This window comes from Micropterus salmoides, unplaced genomic scaffold (genome assembly GCF_014851395.1).
Source record: "Micropterus salmoides isolate LMB-PRFRI ecotype aquatic unplaced genomic scaffold, ASM1485139v1 Ms_hic_scaffold_8, whole genome shotgun sequence".
NCBI lineage: Eukaryota > Metazoa > Chordata > Actinopteri > Centrarchiformes > Centrarchidae > Micropterus > Micropterus salmoides.
In genome coordinates this window covers 21,871,935-21,893,619 of record NW_024044570.1, presented here as the reverse complement: position 1 = coordinate 21,893,619, position 21,685 = coordinate 21,871,935, and the positions used below count along the sequence as shown (strand labels likewise).

The 21,685-nt window shown below is 42.4% G+C and overlaps 1 protein-coding gene across 2 annotated transcripts in view; it reads left to right on the top strand.

Moving 5' to 3' along the window:
- Positions 1-21,685, top strand: part of wwox (WW domain containing oxidoreductase) — a 129,403-nt gene that overhangs the window by 4,998 nt on the left and 102,720 nt on the right. For both annotated transcript variants that reach the window (XM_038705506.1, XM_038705507.1), the window contains exon 5: positions 5,372-5,478. In XM_038705506.1, the coding sequence (XP_038561434.1) occupies positions 5,372-5,478 (107 nt within the window). The remainder of the gene's footprint in view (positions 1-5,371; positions 5,479-21,685) is intronic.

Genomic DNA, 21,685 nt, shown 5'->3' with positions numbered 1-21,685 from the left:
AAGCTCTACTCAATCTAAATGCATGCACTACATCCCACATGGTATTGCTGTTTAGGTGCAGGGTCAATGCTGGAATAAGAAGCAGAAAAAGACTCAGGTGGTCCAGATAGGGAATAGCAAGGATTTGGAATTGAGCGCTTAATAATGTTTCAGTCTCTCTATGCATCGTCTCTACAGTGTTTTAGGACTTTGAATGTTATTCTTATTCATGAAAAACTAACATTGTTCTATGTTTGTGTTGATCCCAGTGTTGTGTTGGGAGGATTAAGTGTCAGGCCGTTGCTCTCCTCTCTCTGGATGGAGAGATCCCTAAGCATATTCAGTGAGTCGCAGAGCTGGGGGAGCCTCTGTGCGCAGATTAAACCCATAGCCTAGCTTTGTGGCTGATCATTAGATTGAGGCAGATTTGTTAAGCATAACTGCCATTAAATTGGCTGCAAAGCTCTGGTATTTACTGCACTACTGTTTATGAATAAGGACCCCCTTAAAGACCCGCGCAGCGATGCGTTAAACCCGAGCCTCGGTAAGGAGGGAAATGCATTATTCATAGTAGGAGGAATTAGATGGATAAAAAGATGTTCCTGGTGAGGGTGGCATGCGGTGCCTGTGTCTCAGTGTGTGTGTCTCTGAGCATCTCTGAGTGGCTGCGTGTGGTTTAGATGACATCCAGACTGCATCTGTGTTTATATTCGGAAGAAGATAGTATTTTGTGTGCGTGTCCACTGGGGGAGCGGCCGGCCTGTGTCCTGCGCTGTCTCCTCTGTGTCAGCTTGTGAAGTGAGCCACTGAGGAAATCGAAGGAGAGTTTTATTTATTTATTTATTTTCAACGGGCTTTTCATGTCCGCTCTGATGAATGTGTTTATTGGCTACGTAATGAGAACCAGTTATGGTTGGTTAGTCAAATTATTTAACTTTATTAACCTTGGATGAAATTTGCTATGCAGACCCAAACTGGTGTAACATGCAAGGAGTATTATGCTGGAGGCCAGAAGGGTTCAATAATGATTACAGCTCTAATATAATAGAGCTGAAATGGTTAGAGAGAGTGGATGGAATACATATATGTGCTTAAAGGCTGTAGGTAAAATAAAATGAAAGGGTACTGGGTTATTGTGTGTAGTCAAGTAGTTTATAGACCTATCGAGTTTACAGTCTGCAGATGATGAGGGGATGAAAGTTACATGATGGGGGAGGATTTCTTATGACAGTGATGAAAACAGGGCCAGCGCTCACTCAGGAGGTATGTGTGCATGAGCAGGGGTCTGGGGTCTGTTTATCTTTGTGCATGTGTGTGATTTGGTGGTGTGTTTATCAAGTTTACTGGCCTGTGTGGTGAGGTGAGGTGAGGTGAGGTGAGTTGGTCCGGTAAGGCTGGCTGCAGGAGGAGCATGGGTGACCAGTGAGATGTGAGGCCATGATGACAGATTGTGTAGGGAGTTGGAGGTTGACACAGAGGGTCAGAGGAAGAGAAGGGGGGAGGGGGGGGGGGGGGGGGCTACTAGATAGGGCTGCATGGATGGTGAGACAGCACTGGGGTTGGAGTGGGGGTGTATGAAGGAGGCAGAACAGGGACAGGGAGGGGTAATAGAACCACTCTAGTGCTCTCGCCTGGAACAGCTCAACCTTGGGCTGTAATTACTAACCATACATCCCACTTTTGGGGTGACATCTCCCTCCTCTTGGACTAATGGAGGGGAATTAGAGGGGATCTTAAAAGTCAGAAAGAGTAGGGGGTTGTGCCGTTCCTTGACTTCTTGGGACAAGAAATACACAGCAGCAGCAGGAACAAGTACACTCATCACCGAGAGAGTCAGGAGTTAGGCTGTGTCCAATTGTCACCCATTCACTTCTTTCTATATACAGTAGAAGACCCTCAGTAGTGAGCTGTAAAAAAAATATCTTGGACACATATGAATCATCATCATTTTGCATCATCAATGAGAGGTGTCGAGTTGCACAACTGTATAAATCAGCATCTATAAAATGTGGGTTTGTTAGCAGAAAGTAGTGATAATACAAAGAAAAATAAGAGGGGAGCCATCAAATGCATTTAATATGCTAAAAATATGGACAAATACAGTTTCTCAGTGGCATGAAAAAATGGATCACATTCTCAATATTCTTCATCAGTAGCGGAAACATCCCTTTGTTGTTTTGTGTTTATAATTTTATGTTATGACAAATTGGCATCACTTCCTGCTTTTAAAAAAAATATTTCTAGAGACAGTCAGCACTGGCCTCTTGATACATGAGGCAGAGAGCCAAGTTTGAAAAGTGTTGCAATGCAGAGCTGCCGATCAAGGCCTTTTTTTCTGCACATATTTATTCTAATGTTCTCTCTTTTCTGCGTTTGACAGCGTTTTTACATTAATCACTGCCCCATTTGGGAAGCCTAAGGTACATGCCATGGACACTACTTTTTTCAGTTCCCTTGTGGGAATGTTTGAGGGCACTTTATAATGCATACATTTCAAATAAAATTGTTGACAGTAAATATAGAACACTAAAAGGTAAGATAGGGAGATGTTTCGGGCAAGGCCCTAAAGGTAGTGAGATATGATCTTAGGGTAACGTTTAGGGAGTAACTGTGCAGTTGCATCATTTCACCTCATGGAGGGGGATGCAGCTTGCTTGTGAGCTAATAAATTACAAATTTATAAACACCAAACTAACAAAGTTTGATGAATAAATCAGGTTTGTTGCACCAAATGAAACTAGTCAGAGATCCACAGACATACAGTGCAATTACTATATCACATTTATTCATAACTTCAGAAATATAACACACAACATACTTTTATGTTGTGTGTTACAGTTGAAAATGCCATGTAATTCATTTGGGTAGGGTGATATGTAGTCTGTTCAGGATCTGTGTTGCTCTTGTGTTTTTTCAAAAGGGAATTGTGGGAACGCGACATGTTTACCCACAGGTCTTGTAATGATCTGAATTGACTTCTGTTTGCCCAATTGTACTGCAGAGCTTATTTTAGTTAAATGCCTCTTTGGATGCAGATCAAGAGCGAGAAGGAGCAGGCAGCTCCGGTTGCCAAATAAACACGTTTACTGACGAGGCTGGTAATGATCTCATTACATTGAGCCAATACACCTGTGTACGAGGGAGATCCAGAGAGGGGCGGCGGGCCAGGGAGGACAAACAAAGCGTGAAATCACTAAATCACACTCATTATTGGGGGATATCAGTAGGGCCAGGATCCTAATGTACCATGAAGAGCATTCACTGCTTAATGGACATTTTACAAAATTTTTTGTGCATTTTATACATTACAGTAAAACAAATTTTCAACAATAGCTGAGCCATTTACTGTATTTCTATTACATTGTGAATGACTGTACAAGCACACAATCATCTGCTTTAACTGGGCTGAACTGTGTTATCTTCATCTCCCAGCTTTTTCAAAATGTTCAGACCATGCACAGATTCTTCCTCTCATACTGTTTTTACCATGTTGTTGTTCAGTTTGACTAAAGAACCTGAAAGATCATTACAGCCCAGCATAATATTCGGGCTTTGTGTGTTGTAAAACAGCTTATGGCGTTTGTCGATCCAGCGGAGCAAAAGAAACCCCTGTCTGACCCCTTGTCATGTTCCACCCTCCGCGTACAATGCTGGAACAGGCTCTCTTTGTTGTACACCTGACCAGGAACTCATTTCAGTGCGGCCCCCTCTACCGGCAACATGGGTGAGAGGGTGGGGAGTCTCTGTTACAGCAACACCACTCTCGTTATTTCACAATTAATGTCAAGTCCTTGTTATTTGTCATTTGAAATACATGGCTTCGGTGCTGCTGCTGTTGTTGCTGCCATATTCTAATTTGTTCTCCATTATGGAAAACACTAGTGTCGATTAATTTCACTTTCATGGTTTGTACACACAACAAGTGAGTGTGAGGTGTTGTTGTTTACCAGCAGGCTGAAACAAAAGCTTTTCTTTTACAAATTTAGATTTTAATTTTTAATGTAACCTAATACAAGACATATCCTTAGCATTCCAGAGGTTTACTCCTATTATTTGAACTATTAGTGTTGACATTTTGGAATTTTATGACATTTTTTTCCTAAAGCCTGCTGCTCCACCTGCAAATTCAAAGCACATATGGACTGCAGGAGTCACACTGCTCATCTTTTCTGTTATGTTATTTTTATTTTCATTTCCATTTCATGTGAGCGAAATGATCTCCGCTCACAGACACAGTCCCCTCCATTACACCTAATAAGGTGTCATATAATTTAATTCCATGCTTCACTTGACAGAGAGGGCTTCCAATCCGACTCCAATTTTGACTTTTAATAGATATTAGTCCTTAACACTCTCCTCGCAATTAGGCCTCCCCGTTTTGCTCTTAATGAAAATCAGATTAAGACATATAATCTAATTACAGTTCATATTAATCCAACCTCTGATACACTCGGCCTGCTGCTCTGCCTCTCAGATCCCCTTTGCCGCAATCACTTATTGTGTTAATTTGTCAATCAGGACAGTATGTGTGTGTGTGTGTGTGTGTGTCTGACTGGTTTTTATTTACTGCAGAGGTGGGATGGAAAAATGTGACACTGTTAAACTTTTTCATGACACTTTGAAGGATAGTAAATGTCCAAGGAAATAAAAATACAGTAAAGGGGGGGGGGGGGGGGGTAATCTCATAAATTAATTGAACCTATGAGTTGAAATGACCCATTTAGACTTGTAATTTAGAAATGAACTTCTCTCCCTCTATCTTCAGTTTTTGTCAGTTTTATCGTGACTACATGATTTGGATGGAGCCATGAAGTAGTCTTGGACTGATAAATTCTGTGTTTATCTGCGGACCTCGTTTCATGGGAAAAACGTCCTTATCAGGGGCCCCTTTGATGTGCTGAAATATCACACCAGGGTTCAGTTTAAATGTCTTGTCTGTTCGATTGTTCATTTGACTCCCTCTATTATGAGCCATGTTTTCATAATTACTGCCATCACTGTATAATTACCAGCATAATTAACAATCAACCTCCCTTCCTCTAACCCAGTATGAGCAACGATACCTTCATGAGAGCTGGCGGTCGGATCCAAAACTTTATCTAAGAGGAGAGGAAAAAGTCTTGAACCACAATAATTCAATCAGTTTCATCACTTCAGAGAGAAATGATTAACTCCCTCTACTAGACCACTGTGTTACTCAATGAAAGAAATTATATGGAAAATTGATAGGCATTTCAACTTGCACCCCCAACCCTCACAATCACCACCCCATTAGAGTCAACCCCTGAGAATCAAAGTTATCTTCAGAAAAAAAACTAATCTTTAAAGCATTGCTTGCATTCATTCTTTTTTTCTCTTTGTGTCTTTGTCTGTCTCCCTGATCCTGTCTCAGGCTTTGAGACAGCCAAGTCTTTTGCTCTTCATGGTGCCCATGTGATCCTGGCGTGCCGAAACCTGTCCCGGGCCAGCAAGGCAGTTAGCCTCATACAGCAGGAGTGGGTAAGTGACAGTCGAAACTTCAAGAACTGCTCAATTTTGCTCGAAACTCTTTTGAAAGCTGTGTTTCCTAAACCTCTCCTTGTCATGCATGTTTTAAATCTCTCCCTACTCCAACACAGCTGATTCAAATGATCAGCTTGTTATGAAATCCTGAAGCTACTTGATAAAAAGCTGATCATTTAAATCCCAATGAAAAGACCAAAACCAACAGTGAGTTGGTCCTAGTGACAAATATTACCTGTGTAGCCAAAGCCTGAAATACACTAGCTTATTTTTTTGTACTTAAGTATACTCTGTATAAACAAGAACTATATTTGTCTGGCTGTCCTGGAGGAAGGATCCGTCTTCTTCTTGAGGTTACTCGCTTTTTCGTCCTCCGTTAAGGTTTTTCTTTTTCTAAAGACCCTCCATTAGGTTTTTCCGGAACCAAATCAAAGATTTAAGTGTTGTATGTTGTTCAGATAGCAAAGATCTCTGAGATTCACTTGACTTCTTCAAAATGTAAGTTACATTAATTTAAACGTCAGTAATAAATTATCCAAATGTCTATATAATGAACATATTAAAATCTCCCTTGTTAAAGACTACCCTTTTTCAAAATAAAAAAAAGTTGTTAAAAAAAATGTTTAGATTCTCACAGACTACCTGCACGCTTCCCAGGAAAGGTAGAAAAACTTCTGTGTGGGGGTGTCTGCATGAAGCACGAGAGACAGAGAGAGAGAGAGAGAGAGAGGGAGACAGAGAGAAAGTGAGTGAGGGCATCTGATAATTACCTGAGATTATTGCTCTAATATCGCTGCGCTTGTGACGCGTCCCCAGATTTACGAGTGTGGGAAAATAAACAAGTGAAATGTGGGTGCTGGAGCAGAAAGAATAAGCCATTAGCACTGGGTTGATTACGGAGCGCAGGACTTGAAGAAGAAGGAGAGTGAGTGCTCAGTGCAGATATGGAGAGAAAGAGAGAGAAGCTGAGCGGGAGGGAAAAAGAAGGTGAGCGAGAGAGGGAGACAAACGCCTATGAGCGAGAGTAGATCTGCAGTGTTTAAACTCACCCCCAAGTCTCTAATTGAAGTATGCCCCTGGGGCTGTCAGTGCTGCTCCACAGTGTGAAATCCAGAGTACAAATCTATTAATGTAGCTGCTTTGTCTAAATGAGTGAGGAAAAGCTCTGATCCAAGCACCAGATTCTGCAGTCAAATTGATTTTCAGGCTTTACACCTGCCTCCAAATTATCCAAGATGTTGTTAAATGTTTGTGAATTAAGACACTGTAGCTGCTTAAAATTAAATGAATGGTGACCTCTGCAGTGTAAATGATAATCTTCCATTGTTGTAGTGCATTGGCATGTGGAATGTGCAGGTTGTCAGCAAATTAAATGATTGAGTTAACAGAATTCTGTATAGTTCAAATAGAGCATGAGTTGTGAATTAGCATTCCCTAAGCTCACTCCATATTTCCTTCTTAAGGAATCCCCCGTTATAGGCTAATGAATAAAAGTCACAATATCAGAATAAATCTTTGCTGCAAATTCTCCCCTCTGGCGACATTATTAATAGATTCAGGAGAAGAATAGAGAGGAGGATTAATCTTTAAGATGATGGATGGACTCTGCTCGCCTTCCCATGCTCCTGCGTTAAGGTCATTTTGATAAGAGGGTATATTTTGGGGTCCTCTGTACAAAAGGTCATCATATCTACTTCCAGGTCCCTCTCAGAGTTCCGCTCTGGCTGCCAGGAGTGGAACTGCTGTCCCGATTGCACGGGACCTCTGACCTTTAACTACCTGCTTACTATTGCTCTGAACTCTGTCTTTCTCTAACTCTCTCTGTGTGTCTCTGGCTGTGTGGGCCAGTGTTGCTGTTCAGAGGTGAGAGTGATGGCTCGGCCGCAGCGCAGTGCCGGGTTCTGACAGTGGGTATAATAGTGGGGTCACTGCTGGATAATGGGCAGGTCAGAACAGCCACTGGCTGTTAGGAAGAGCAGGGTCAGAGGGCTTATCCTTCTCAGCCAATCATACTGAGCTCTGCCAGGAACGGCTACAGTAGAAAGAGAACAATATACTTTACAGAAGATTCCTGAAACAAAAATAAATCTGTCCTGTACTTCCACTTAAGCTTCAGTTAATATGAGTACAAGTATTTGTTTCTATATTTAACTGTTCACACATTCATGTTGACATTATGGAGCTTGTTTGGCACTGTAGAGATCGTATTACCTGTTTGTGTTTTTGCTGCCTTTTTTTTAATGATGAAATTAGTTTCTTGCTGTGTTTATGCTACACACTGTTTTCATGATGGGACTTTAGCTGCATCCCCACCGCAGGCCTAATCTGAGCAGAATGTGTTGTTTTCTCTTCCTGTATTCGAGCTGTGAGGTGAATCCCCTCCAGCAGGCTCATTAGGGGAGTTTAGAGTGGCGGAGAGGGGATAAACATTTACCTTATGATTGTGTTTTACAATAAGCCTGATGCTGGTTGCCTTTATTGGGTTCAAAGGGGGCTGTTTTTACAGGCTGTGATGAAGCCACAGTAAAACCAGGAGGGGATTAAGCGGCAGATGGGTGCTGGGAGGGATGGGAATACACATAGAGAAAGTGCTGAGAGTTAAGCGTGGTAAAAGATTTGCACTTAAAAGAGACAGAGGCAGATAGATTTGGGAAGGCAAAATCTTTGATTCATGTACACTAACAAATGTAATTTTGCGGATTGTAATACATTTTGCATCTTATTATTGTCGTATAACTCTACTGTGCAAATATTTCAGCTCTGCAGCTCTTGGCCTCTGCCTTAAGAGGACTTAACTTAGCTGTTTTCCCACAGCCCCTAAACTATCTATCTCCTATTCCGCTCACAGTACATGCAGGTTAAGTTGCTGGTTAACAACCAAAGAGTTGCCTGCATGCCAGAGATTTATTTTTCCTGATTGCCTTTAAAATTCTGCTTATCTTTGACTCCAATGTCTCCCTCAGAGAGCTGTAATGGACTCCCCTGAGATACAGCCCACTGCTTGGTGGGCCAACCAAGGCCCTTGGCCCCTGAGTAGAATACAATACACATACGGCCATACATGGTCTTATTTAGTAATTTCTTCCCTTTTTTTAAATCCAAAATGCTTATTTCCCCCACTGCCCCTTTGTACAACACATGCTAATGAGATGCTTTGTAAGGCCGTTAATTAGCGAGCTAGTCACTGATTGCTGTGCTTGTTTTTGTTGTGTGTGTGGTGGGGGGGTATTAATATGGCTGTGTGCCGCTGAGGAGAGTTCTGTCAGGGTCTGCTCTGGAACCAATTAGGCTAAAGCTCAGTGTCCACTGAGGCTGCTGGGAGAAAAAAAGCCTGCTGTTTGCAATGTCAAACAGCAACATTAACACAGGCCAGAGAGGCAGAGAGAGACAAGCAGACTGAGAGGCGATAAGAGACAGACAGACAGACAGTAATACTGTCATAACCTCTGCCACAAACCTCTACCTTCACCATTTTGTCAGATTGCAGCTATATATATATATATATATATATATATATATATATATTATATATATATATATATATATATATAATATATATATATATATATATATATATTATATATATATAGAGAGAGAGAGAGAGAGAGAGAGAGAGAGAGAGAGAGAGAGAGAGAGAGAGAGAGAGAGAGAGAGAGAGAGAGAGAGAGAGAGAGAGAGAGAGAGAGAGAGAGAGAGAGAGAGAGAGAGAGAGAGAGAGAGAGAGAGAGAATACATCCTCTTTTGCTGGTTTTCATGTTCTCATGCTGTAGGATAAGGTAACATCAGAATCAATGAGCCACAGTGTTCCTCCATAGTGTCTGCTATTTCAGGTGAAATGACTGGATTTTTATAAAGCAAAGGTGGAAAAGGTCTTGATTGACAGATGTAAAGAAGACCTTCCCTCCTCTCCTTGATGTCATACATACACTTGTGTTCCCCTACCTTCAGAATACACAATCTTCACACTGGCCTTTCACTGCTCATGTCCCGTGTTTGTCCGTCATCGATGACAGGCATATGAGATGGCACAGTTCTGGATGAGTCCCATATAGAAAACTACTGTCTTGCATGACTGTGTTCATTAGGACAAATGCATGCATTCAGACCTCTGAATCACACTTGTTTGCATAGGAAAAGTGGTGTACGTGTATGTGTGTGGACGCATTTGTGCCTGCGTTTGCCCGGTGCATAACCTCTTGTGTCAGTCTGACAGGCCCTGTGCCCCGCTGGCCAGCATGCCATGCCACGCTCCTCCTGCTGAGGCCAACAGGAAGTGACACATGTGAAATGCTGACCTGGTCGTTTGAACCCCCCTCCAGGGCCTCAGGATGCTGCTCTTTTTATTCACTCTTCCTTCTCTCCCTGGCTCTTTCTTCTTTTTTTTTTCATCTTTCAGAAAGGCCCTCAAAATACTTTTGTCCGCCTCCTTTCGATTCCGTACTACTCTTTCCCTCTTCTTTTCTCTCCCAAAAGGATTAAGGAAATCGCAGCACATTTCCCAGGTCAATGAGCAGGTCTGTAACACTCTTCTCTGCTGCCAAAGTGCCCAGTAGATCATAGTCCATCATTTTTAGGTCGTACATCTTGCAGTATGTAAAACTTGAGTGTTCTTTTTAATTATTTGTCTGATGTGACATCATGTCATAACAAGCCTATTTTTTGCAGTCAAGTACAAAAAACAAGGCAACACCTAATACCAAAACAACAATTTCCCTCATTTGCTTTAATTAAAACATATATACCTTTTTATGGTAGTTTAGGATGTCTCACTTGGTGCACTTTCTTTCATTAAATAGCATCGGCAAAAGTCATTCTTTTGCATGTGGTTGTGCTGACACACAACTGTTAAAGCTCAGATAAATCCAGTGGAGATTGTTGTTGGTGATGTCGACGCTTGTACTTAAGCAGCCCTAGAGCCCCTTTTTAGATTGTCCCCAGACTATACCCACATTATACCAGCACTTCCCCCCTCTTCCTGCTCTCCAAGTCCTCTCCTCCAATCTCAGTTGCATCCACTGAATCATTGGGGGAGTGGCGGCTCTCCCTTATTTCCAGGATGAGGCATTGTGCAAATCGGTCTGTTTCCTTGCATATTAGTAGCACACGTCTCTCTCCAGGGAGACCCTCTCATCTCTCTTTATATTTATTTGTTTGTTTTCTACCTGCATTCTGTCTGTAAACTGGGAATAAAAAAGTCCCACGTCCCCAACTATGGTCTACATCAGCTTGGCGCTGAAGAGAGTGGAAAGGATGGATGGAGTGAGGGAGGAATTGCGATATGTAAATGTGATGAGGAAACCACCTTTTCCCCAAATTTATACAGCTTTGATTCCTCCAACAAGCGACTGCACAAAGCTCTGCAACTACAATAGGATTTACTGTAATATACCATTGAGGATTTCTTTATATTACACAGGCGACTGTGACAATGCAGCTCGTGGGAATACTAAAGGAGGCTTTGTGTTGTATGAACTGTTAGTATAAACGTGCAAGAGTACGTAAGAATAATACCTTGAGGTTTTACAGTAGTAAGCACTTTGTGAATGTGTGTGTATGTATGATTGCGCATCTATATAATACACTCCACAAGTACAGTATGTGTGCACACGTATGTGCACGGGCATGCACATTGCCCATTCACATCGTGTGTATTTAAATGTTTGATTATGCATTTTGCATAGCTTTGGGACATGCATCACTCTTCCCAGACTGCTAATAAAGTGACCAGGGAGATGGGGGAACCTAAATGAATCCTAAAGTGCCTGGCTTGCATTCCTCACTCCCTCACTCTCCCTCACTGCTCTGCTTAGTTATTCCAGCCCGTTGTGAAAAGCTGTGCGCCACTCAACTCTCCTCCTTATGTCTGTCTGCTACAGCCAGGTGCTCTGTCTCTTGAAGAGGTGTGGTCTGCTCCTAATTGCCTGGACCACAGTGAACTATGGGCAAATGCTCCGTGTGAAGGAGCACCGTGGAGGAATAATTTTGAATAAATCACATAGTTAGCCGGGTGGTATTTTCTGCTAAATAAGCAGTTCATCCACTGTCTCACATGGAGGTGTGAGCGTTAGAATGACGGGTCACTTGCCATAGGTCATGTTGGGGAGGATTTAAATGATTTAAATGATGTCACTGCCACTGAAGGGGACGGGTTGAGGAAGGATGTTTAAGGCAGCACCTCTTTGTTGTTTGAACCTGACAGACTCTCATCCTTCACTCTTTCACTCTCCCTTCTGAAGGAGGGCCCATAGCCCTGGGATGAGGGCTTCTTATGATGAGAAAGGTGAGAGGTTGCTTGGATCTCTTTCACTCTTTCTCCCCCTCTTTCTCTCTCTGCCAGCAGAGAATGTTTTTTATTGAAGTCTGAGAAGTGCTGACCACAGAGAGACAAGTCCAGTGCACACTGTAATGTTTTAAATCAGGAGATTAGCCAGTTGTAATAAGCTGCAGCCAAATAGACTTTGGCTTAGCTGATGTCTGCCAAACAAGCAAACCATCTGGCAACTGGCTATAACGTTTATCTGATATTACCCCGAGCTCTTTTAGCATCTTTAGTGCAGTTTGAAATTAGCACAAGCACTCTGATCCCATGATAAAGTTCATTGGAGATGCAAAAGGCTAATTAGATGTAATTCTGCGTTTGATGTCTCTGTGAGATTGAAATTGTCAGATGCTGTCTCTCGTCATCTTTCATGACTCACCAAGAGTATTCAGACATGAGATGGAAGCTTAATGAGTGTGTGTATGCTCGTGCATGCATTAGTTGGCCTACATGTCCAACTCTGATTGCATTTCACATGTGAGAAAGGGGTAAAAAATCTGTGCGCACGCATGCACCCTGTTGTCATTTTGTGTTTGTTGCAAAGGACAGAGGGATTGTCCGCTAATGAAAAGACAAGTGCGTCACAGTAAGTCAACAGCTGCCACGTCGGACCATTCTGACACTGTAAGTCACATATTTCAATGTCAGCCCGATCAAGAATAACAGTTGCAAAGCTCTCTATAGTCAAGTGCTCTCTCAAAAAGATATGTGTGGAATCATGATGATTCTGAACATAAAAAGAAAGTTTGTCTTTTGTAAGTGTTCATTAGCAAACAAAACTGGGAACTGGAAAATGGGCTTTTTAAAACCGAGATGTGACCTTTTGGCAATCTTTAATTCTTTCCATGTATTTACCTTATATCTATGTGAAGACCAAATCAATACATAGCATACATACATTTGGTGCATAACTCATATCAAATCGCAAATCATCGTTCTCGAGTCCGTAAAATGGCTTTTGCTGATATGGTTGCATCTCTAAGCCTTGTCTTGTATTTATAGGATATCCTCTGCAGTCAGGTCTCATGGAATTGATATCAATGAACCGCTCCAGGCATCCAAACAATCCTGCCCCAGGCACAGCTATCATTATTTTCTGGGAAGGTGTGTGTGTGTGTGTGTGTGTGTGTGTGTGTGCAAGTATGTATATGTGTGTGTTTCTATGTGCTTTTGACACAGAGTTAACAGTAGTTTACAGCTTAATCAGTCTGTGTAACTGAATGCATATTTAACAGGGAAAAAATTCATGCTCAAAGAATCAGACCTCAGCCCATACATCATTATCAAACACACACATAAGCACACGCACGCACACACACGCACAATATTGGACACAGACACACACACACAGATCCACATTTCATTAGAGGGGCAGATTCAGGCAGCAGTAGATTAAAAACAACGTGTGTTTTTACAGGTCCATAAATCAAGCATGGGACGAGGGGGATTCATTTAGAGAACACCGGAGTTGTGGCGTAGTTGCCCTCACGTGACTAATGCTTAACTGCGATACTTTGATACACTGCCTTTTTATTAGTTTCATTCTCTCCTGCCCCATATCAATGATTATCTCCCAGCTCACATTTGACTTGCAGAGTAGGTTAGATGTTGTGTTCATTTTAGTTGAACCTTTCGGTGATGAAATGGCCTCCCCATCTAACCAGTGATTGAGCCTACACATTGGCAAATGATGAGGCCTACAGATCAGTGTTAGGAGCATAATGTATCCTAATCTTACACAACTTTCTTACACGAGATAGATCCTGTGGTTAAGAAGTGAATAAATCACTGTTGTCCTTTATTTTCACGCCATGCATGCTGACTTTGGATTGTAAAGCCAGATCTTAGTCTTTATTCTTTTCATCCACTGAGCCAGCTCTCCTGTGGGAAGGGTGAATGGAGAACAGGGCTGTTAATCTGTTATTGCTATTTGCGCTGCTCACACTTTCAAAACGTGTTTACCAGTGTTTTAATGGTGTGTGAAGCACTCCTATAAAATATTTTGTTGATGAGTGCTGTTGGGCTATAAATGCAGCATCACACATGTACACCCACACACACGTCAGAACTCAGAGTTCCTCTTAGGTTTACCTGTGTGTGTGTGTGTGTGTGTGTGTGTGTTTGTGCAATCTCCAGTTTCAGTGGTCTCTGCGTGTTAATGCTGGTCTCAGGCTGGAGAGCAGATGTAATTTCCCCAGCATTAAAACCCCAACAAGTGGCACCAAGGGAGAGAGGAGCATATTACAGGTTCAAGCGGCTCTGCTCCCCTGAACCACAGAGAGCTACAGGCTCTCCTGACCTGTGACCAGGCACAGCCCCTCTGTGTGTGGATGTTGAGGGAGGCTCAGAGGTGTCGGAGCTGCCTTGGTGTGTTTCTTTCAAAGTGTAAAGCCTTTATTAGGGTATGGACCTGTTCGGGGGGCCGCAGGGCAATATTACTTCACGTGTTCCAGTTGAGAAATGAGCATCTGTGTGTGTGGGTGTGTGTTTACTGTACAACTTTTAGATAACCAGCTCTATATAGAGGCAGGTTAGAAGGTGAACAGGTTGGGTAAATGTATCAAATAACTGTAATAACACCTGCTGTAAACCAGTGAACACAGTTCGACCTTTAACCTCTAACTCCCTCAGTCACAGTAGACCAAGGGGACTCAACTGACTAATTCTGCCGAGGACTGGACATCATGAGGAGGGAGTATGATGTCTTAAACTTTAATGAACTTTTTGTTCCCCCAGTTCTGTCATAATGGATTCTTTTATTTTTTCTGAGTGGAAAGTTAACTTTTACATACTATTTTAGTAATCTTGCAAAACCACTTTCCTGAACAGTGATTGACCAATCGCTTAGCTTAGCATCTGGAACTGTTCTTGGCAGTCCTGTCAAGCTTTAAAAATCTCCACATGCCTAAGAGGGTGCAAAGGGTTGTAGTAATATGGTTATATACAAGGAGTATTTTTATGTCTTTCCATGACCAAAAATACACAAGCAAAAATCTAAGGAACAGTCGTGTTTGTATGTCCGAAAGCACACCTCAAATGATACCATGTCCAGCTAATTAGCTTACTATCTGCACTAGTAACAAAGGGTTACTTCCAAGACCAAGGACCACTTCATCCTATTTTTTGTGGGGTTGCAAAGAAGGCCCAGCCCTGGTAGCCCTATTGGTGTTCAGGGTACTGTTAACAGCTCTGTCCTGCTCTTTATAGAATTTCTACACTTCAATAAAAGATCAATGCTGTTTCTTTATTTTCATGTCTTCTGAATGGATCATCAGCTCGTGAGGATGCTGATTTTTTGCCTCGCTTTTTCCACAGTCTTTTAGCACAGAATCATAAATGAAGTAATTCAGTTTAAAACAAGTCAGCCGGAAACATTTTTTCCAACCAACTCATTGAGCTAACATTAGCTTAATTAGTAGCTAGCTACAGTTAATAAAATATATTTGCAAGCTACAGCTAACAGTTGTCATTTCAGCTGGCAAAACTGAAGGTCGCCACCTAGAAATCAGACATCTGCTTTTGATAACCTCTGTCAGAAATCAACAATCCATTGCTGAAAAAGTGAAAAAGAATTTCAAATGGTACCTCTACCTCCGATATTGTTGTAAATTGCATGAACCATGCAAGAACAGAAAGCTTGACAGTCGTAATAAGTCAAGTAGATTTAATTCACAAATTTGCCTGAGGAGGTTTTACCATCTAAGCAGTAGACGACTCCCATCTATCCTTAGACCATTTATTCACAAAAAAAACAAAAAAACAGCCATCGGGGCTCAGACGAAAATATATTGAAGTCCTATTGGGATTTTAGAGAGCAGGTGGAGAGGTAGACACATCCAGTACAAAATGTCTCAAAAAATATTAGATCTAATTCAGCTCTGCTTGATCATCCACTGAGCATCTTCATGCTCATCATTTGCAGGGATGTTCTAAAATACACAGAGAGCTGCTACAGGACAGAATCATTTGACAGACCTTTGTCATTCCTACAGGTCTGTCTGTGGCAGTGAGCAGAGTTAATTGGTGCCTCTCATCTCTTCTCTGAAGGGCACTGCTGCCTATTAATACAGTGTCATGATAAATTATCCCAAATAAAACCTTACACACAGCAATGAATGATGAGCTTATGTCTGTGTGAGTGTGTATGTTGGTGCATGTGCACTTGGATATTTCCTTGAGTGAGTCTGCCTCATTAATTTCTGGTAACCAAATGTCCATTAGGTTTAAATGAATGACCAAGACAAGCCAACTAGGGCAAAGACGAGGACTGGACTGATGGGCACAGAGGAGGTAAAATCATGAGAAATGAAGGGAGGAGTGCAGAGTACGTGTGAGGCGAGAGGTGGAAGGGAAAGAGAGTGAAGGGAGAGTGTGGTGAGGTGGGTGTTTGGGGGGTGGGAGGGAGGTATGCTCATCCATTACATCCAGCAGTGGGCTTCAGCAAGACTGATTCAGAGCGATCAGGTTTGGACTCCATCTCCCATAAATCCTGGCATGTGACGCTGATGGATGTGGGCCATAAAGCTTCCCGCTCTGACATGCGGAGAGTAACATGGAGAACCATGGGAAAATGTGAGTGCTTCAGGTTAATGTCAATGAGGCCTGGGAGTGAAGAGGGGATGATGGAGAGAAGGAAAGACAGGGACATCGAGAGATCAGAGGTGTAGAGAGGGGATTGAGAAGAATGAGATGGCCGAGAGCGGAATGTGAAAAGCAGTTTGTGGGGAGACTGTAACAGAATTTACTGTGACAGTGATTCAGCTGTCATCATGTGGGTTCAAACACATGTTCCTTGGAGTGCACTGAATAGTACCACCCTGTTTGTAAGAGATGAAGACATCTAAATATCTTTCCTGACGCTCACTTTTGTAATTTATTTCCTCTCATCTCCAAAACTTGGTAATACGCTACATGGCCTTATCACAATGTTTGGCAAGAGTGTAAGTATGGTTTTATAGTGTAATTAATTCTGTTCATTTATTCTGATATTGTATGTCTACATGGTGTTTGATGAGTGACCAAGATGAATTTAGCTCATTAAAAAGCCTCGTGATTATAATATGACCAAATACAGGAACTGCCGACCTGGCTAGACAGGAAATGGAGACATGTATACTTCCTCATTAACAGAGCCCCATTTGGGCCATAAAGCACCATCCCAATGCGCAGAAGTAAAAATGCCCTGATTAGAGGGGTGGAGGGGCATTGCTGCCCTAATGAAGGCTTCCCCCACAGTCATTTATGATATTGGTATGGGTGGTATGGTGACTAGGCCTATGGGATGAGCTGACTTACGGAGATATGGGTGTGAGATAGCAGATGCAGTGTATTTGTATGGAAGGGAGAGGTGAGAGGGCCGGGGGACCGCATATCCACAACTCATTTGCAGGAGTCAGTTTTACTATGTTGTGGCTAATGGAGATGAGCTTGTGTTAAGAGCCAGGGGAGACTCTAATTTTACATAAAACCGAAAGAGGTTTGAGAGCTGTGTGTGTGTGTGTGTGTGTGTGTGTGTATGGTCAGGTTGTGCTCCCTTTATTTTGCTGGCTCACCAAGTGAATTCTCAAATGCAATCTTTTCCCATAAAAGCTTTCCCTATCCAACAGAAGAAGAAATGACTGAGACTGACGTCATTTATCATTATCACGTTTGCCCTTTTAATTTACATTTTAATGAATTGATATCATAAAAAAAAAAATCTTCACATGTCCAGATTTACTGTGATTTTTTTTTTGAGGGTAATCTGTACTTTTTTTTTTTTACAGACCTTAACACAAAGTTTTTCAGCCACTTTTCAAATGAGTTTGTGGGCACAACAATCATTTATAGGAGAGTTAGAAAGTGTTATTAGCACCTTTGTTTAATTTGCACAGCCTTGTGTAGAAATGGCATGGCATTTGACATTTTAGTGATGTTGTTGGTGGTTCTCTTTCCTCTATAAACCTTTAGTAAATGCATTCCTTTATATCTGTCACTGTATGAATATTACTTGTCTATAATATTTAACCAATTTACACACACACACACACACACACACACACACACACACACACACACACACAGTAAATATATATTTTAAGGCCTTACAAATGCCTTGGCCAAATCTTATAGGAGACTAATCCCCTTCCCACCGTTGTCTCCTCCTCTCTCAGCTTCCTAATTTCTTCACTTTTTCTTGTCCCACCCCCCGTTACTCCCCCCCCACCATCGCAGCAGCAGCTACCTGAGGCCCTTGTGTCCACCTCATTCATCACCTGGGTTTGATTCCTCTGCTTCGAGAGGGAGAGAAAAAAAGGAAGAAAGAGTCATAACAAACCCTCCTCTGTTCTCGCTCCTTCTTTTCTACCTCCCTTCCTTCAGTGTGTGAGGGAGAGATGAATGCAGCCAGTGGAATTAATTGCACCCCGTTACTGAAGATCAGCAAGTTTGCACTGTTGGCGTGCTGATCTACCATATGGCTGCCCACTAGGTGAACACTTTGATTAATGTTGCCCACTCCCCAGTTTTTCCCCCCACCAATATTTGATTCTGATAACTGAAACTCAGCTCCTCATTCTGAGTCTCTCCATCTTCAGTCCTCACTCTCTTCCTGTTTCCTCTTTGTTTAGTCTCTCTGCTCACCTGAGCCATCTGTCATTGCAGTTAAAGTTTGTTTTTTTCCCAGTCTCTGCCTTCTCTTTTGTAGTTGTTTTTCTACAAGCGTTGCTTACAGAGTCTTTGTGCGATGTGGCATTGTGTAGGCTTTGTGGAGTTTAGAGTGTCAGTGAGATTAGAGCGAGTACGTCCAGAGTGTGTTTGTGTTGGATAGAGATTTGGAGCTACGGTTATGCGTCCTTCGCAGTTGATTAGGCCCCTGGTGTGTCGAATGTTTCTCCGTTAGCCTCCTCAGCCTCTCGTCTTTCAGTGTGCACAGTGACTACTCTCTACCCCAGAGGTGTGGGATACACACAAACAAACAGGTACAGACACACACACACACCATGCACACAGGCAGATAGGATGCTGTGCTGGGGTCCAGGCAGTAACAAGGAGGCGAACAGATGCTGGAGTCACAATATCAATAGGGCTGAGTGTAGTGTAATAATACCTTAGCAGGGTTCAGCCATGAGACAGCGCTAACTAGAGAGGCAACTCTCAAGTGGAGCATTCACTATCTGCAAATCACACCATGTAGCTGTGCACACTTGTGCATATGTTTGTGTTTGTGGGTGCACGTACTCACCATTACACGTTAGACAGAGCCTGTTTTTGCTGCAGGGGAGCAGTGGGATGTTGTCAGTACCATCATCAACTCTAAGATGAAATGTTCTCACCTGAGGTCACAAGTTCAAGTTTGTTTTCTTTTTTCTCCTGCTATAATGAAGCAGCAATACAGAACACTATGCAGACACCTATGCTGGAACATCTATTACAATCACTCGGGTGCTTTGTTTTCCCTCTGTTTTATGGCCTGTTCCTGCTGCTCGTCTATTTTGGTCTTCCTCAGTCTTGTTAAGTGCTGCCATTCTCCTGTTTTTGGATGTGGCCCAGAGGGCCCTTAGCGAGACCAGGGGCTGGGAATGAGCTGCGAGCCCCAGCCAGGGGGTGCCCATGGTAGGCTGCCAATCCCACTAAATCTCCCTGATTATCCGGTGTGGCTGTGGTGTGATGGGGGTGTTACCAAGGTGGTGGACTCTCCAAAGAGGCTGATTGAGATGCAAATGGCGGACATAACTCAGACGTAATGCAGACATGAGCACCCTTTGCCTTGTCCGTTCCTGCTCACCTCACTCCTTCATCCATTACTCTAGCATAGGAGGAGGGACCTTTATTGTCTTATGATAAAGTTAGATATTTATCATAGTGTAAGATAGGAATAGAGAACAAGGTTGTGGGCCGAGGAGAACAAGAAAGTATGAGCATGTAAATTGATTGTGGTTTTGAAGGTAAACAATAATCAGATACTACCAGGTAAGTGCACGTATTCCTGTGGTTGACCACACACACACACACACACACACACACACACACACACACACACACACACACACACACACACACACACACACACACACACACATACACAAATCTGAAGATGCCAAACTCTGCTTCTGTTTCTTAGAAAGAACAGATGGACACAATAAAGTGCAAGGGACTCGGCTTGCCATTAGAAAGGTGGAATGAACAGGGGAAGAGGAGGGGGAGGAGTAATTGCACAGTCCTTTGCTGAATTGTTCTGTGGATGCAAATTTAAATCCCTCCTATTATTTTAATAATCTGCCTTTTACTGCTTGTGCTCGGATCATTTGTTTGCAAACCAGGTTATTTGGAGAGGGAGGCTCGGGGGTAATTTCATGCTTTGGAGCATTTATATCTATAACTTAATGAGGAGAGGGCCTGTTGTTTCCTGGTAATACACTGCTAGAGGGGAGCAAACTTTTTATTCTCCGTTTAGGGTACTGTTAGAGGGCAATAATGTGGGATTACTCGGATGGAATTAAGGAGCAAACTGAGGAGAAGCCTAATGCAGCTTTGGGTGATAGACCAAACTTAATACTGATGTTTCATTCAGGGTTTTTTTTAGGTTCATGGGGTGTACCATAGGAGATGGGCTTTCCCATTTGCCCACTACAATAAGTTTACACTAATTTCTTCAAAGATTTCTTCAGATTTAAGCATCTTCGATCCCCAGCTGCTGCCTAATGAGTCCAGTCTGTTTTTACCCCTATGTACATGTTCTTGTCTTTCTCAATTAGCTAAACTTCTGAAAATGTTTATGCAACAGATAAACTTTAGTCTGTGTATCAGTTTATAAAATTCAGATCTGTTTCCTGCTTATTGTCACTCGCTTCGTGCTAGGGCAGGGAGTCAGCCTATTGGCCTGCCCCAACTCAATTGAACACAACTTTATTAAATTTAGCTGAGAGACAAAAGGAAGACTCGCTGTCTATACAGAAAGCAGCACACAGTCTTGTGAGATGACCAGGATTGTTAACCTAGTTACTCTCGTTCAGTGGAGCCATAGACGTCGCGGGAATGGAGTAATGGAGGGGGAAGGTGTGTGTGTCCACGTCCTGTCGTCCACTGCCTCTCGTTCTCTTTTTCTTTCCTTTCTCCTCGCTTTTGTTCCCTCTCTCCTCTGTTCCCTTGTGAAGGACTCTTTTCTCGTCAAATTAAATCAGACTGCATGAATTAAAGCAATAATTCAATTTGGTTACGAGGCATCATTTATTCTCTGTCAGGCCAGCGCTCCGTTGACAATCCGTGGCTCGCTGACCCATGACCTTTGCCGAGGTCACGTGATGCATTCATTACATTGTTCAACGAGAGACTTTCAGGCTATTATCAGGCGACAAGGGGCTAAAGATGCATGATGAGAATTCTATTATTCAAATCTGTGTAACACTGTAACAGAATGCAAAAGTACATGACCTTATCAACAGACAGGGTTGATCATTTAAATGGTGCTTGAACAACTACAGTTGTTTGTAATGAATGTGTTTATGAATATGAAGATGACCATTATAATGACAGGGTTCCCACACATCCTTGAAAACCTGCAAAACCGTTTTCAGCCATGGAAAACACATGGAAAATGAGAGAAGAAGTCAGTGTCCTGGAAAGTCTTGTGGTGTCCTGGGAAATCATTTTAACATTATGTTGTGGCAGTGTTGTGAACCCCTGAGTCATGCTGGGATTTGTTAGCAGGCAAAATTGTAGGCTATCATCAATTTGTCATAATTTCTACTCATGTAATAGATGACTTCATAGATATGCTATAGCCATTGACTGCACGTGTTTAAATCAGGCTTCCGCAGAGAGGAACAGATTAGTGTATGATGTGATCTCTGTCAGTTATACCAGATAGATCACCACTGAAAATGTCCTGGGAAAGTCCTGGAAAGT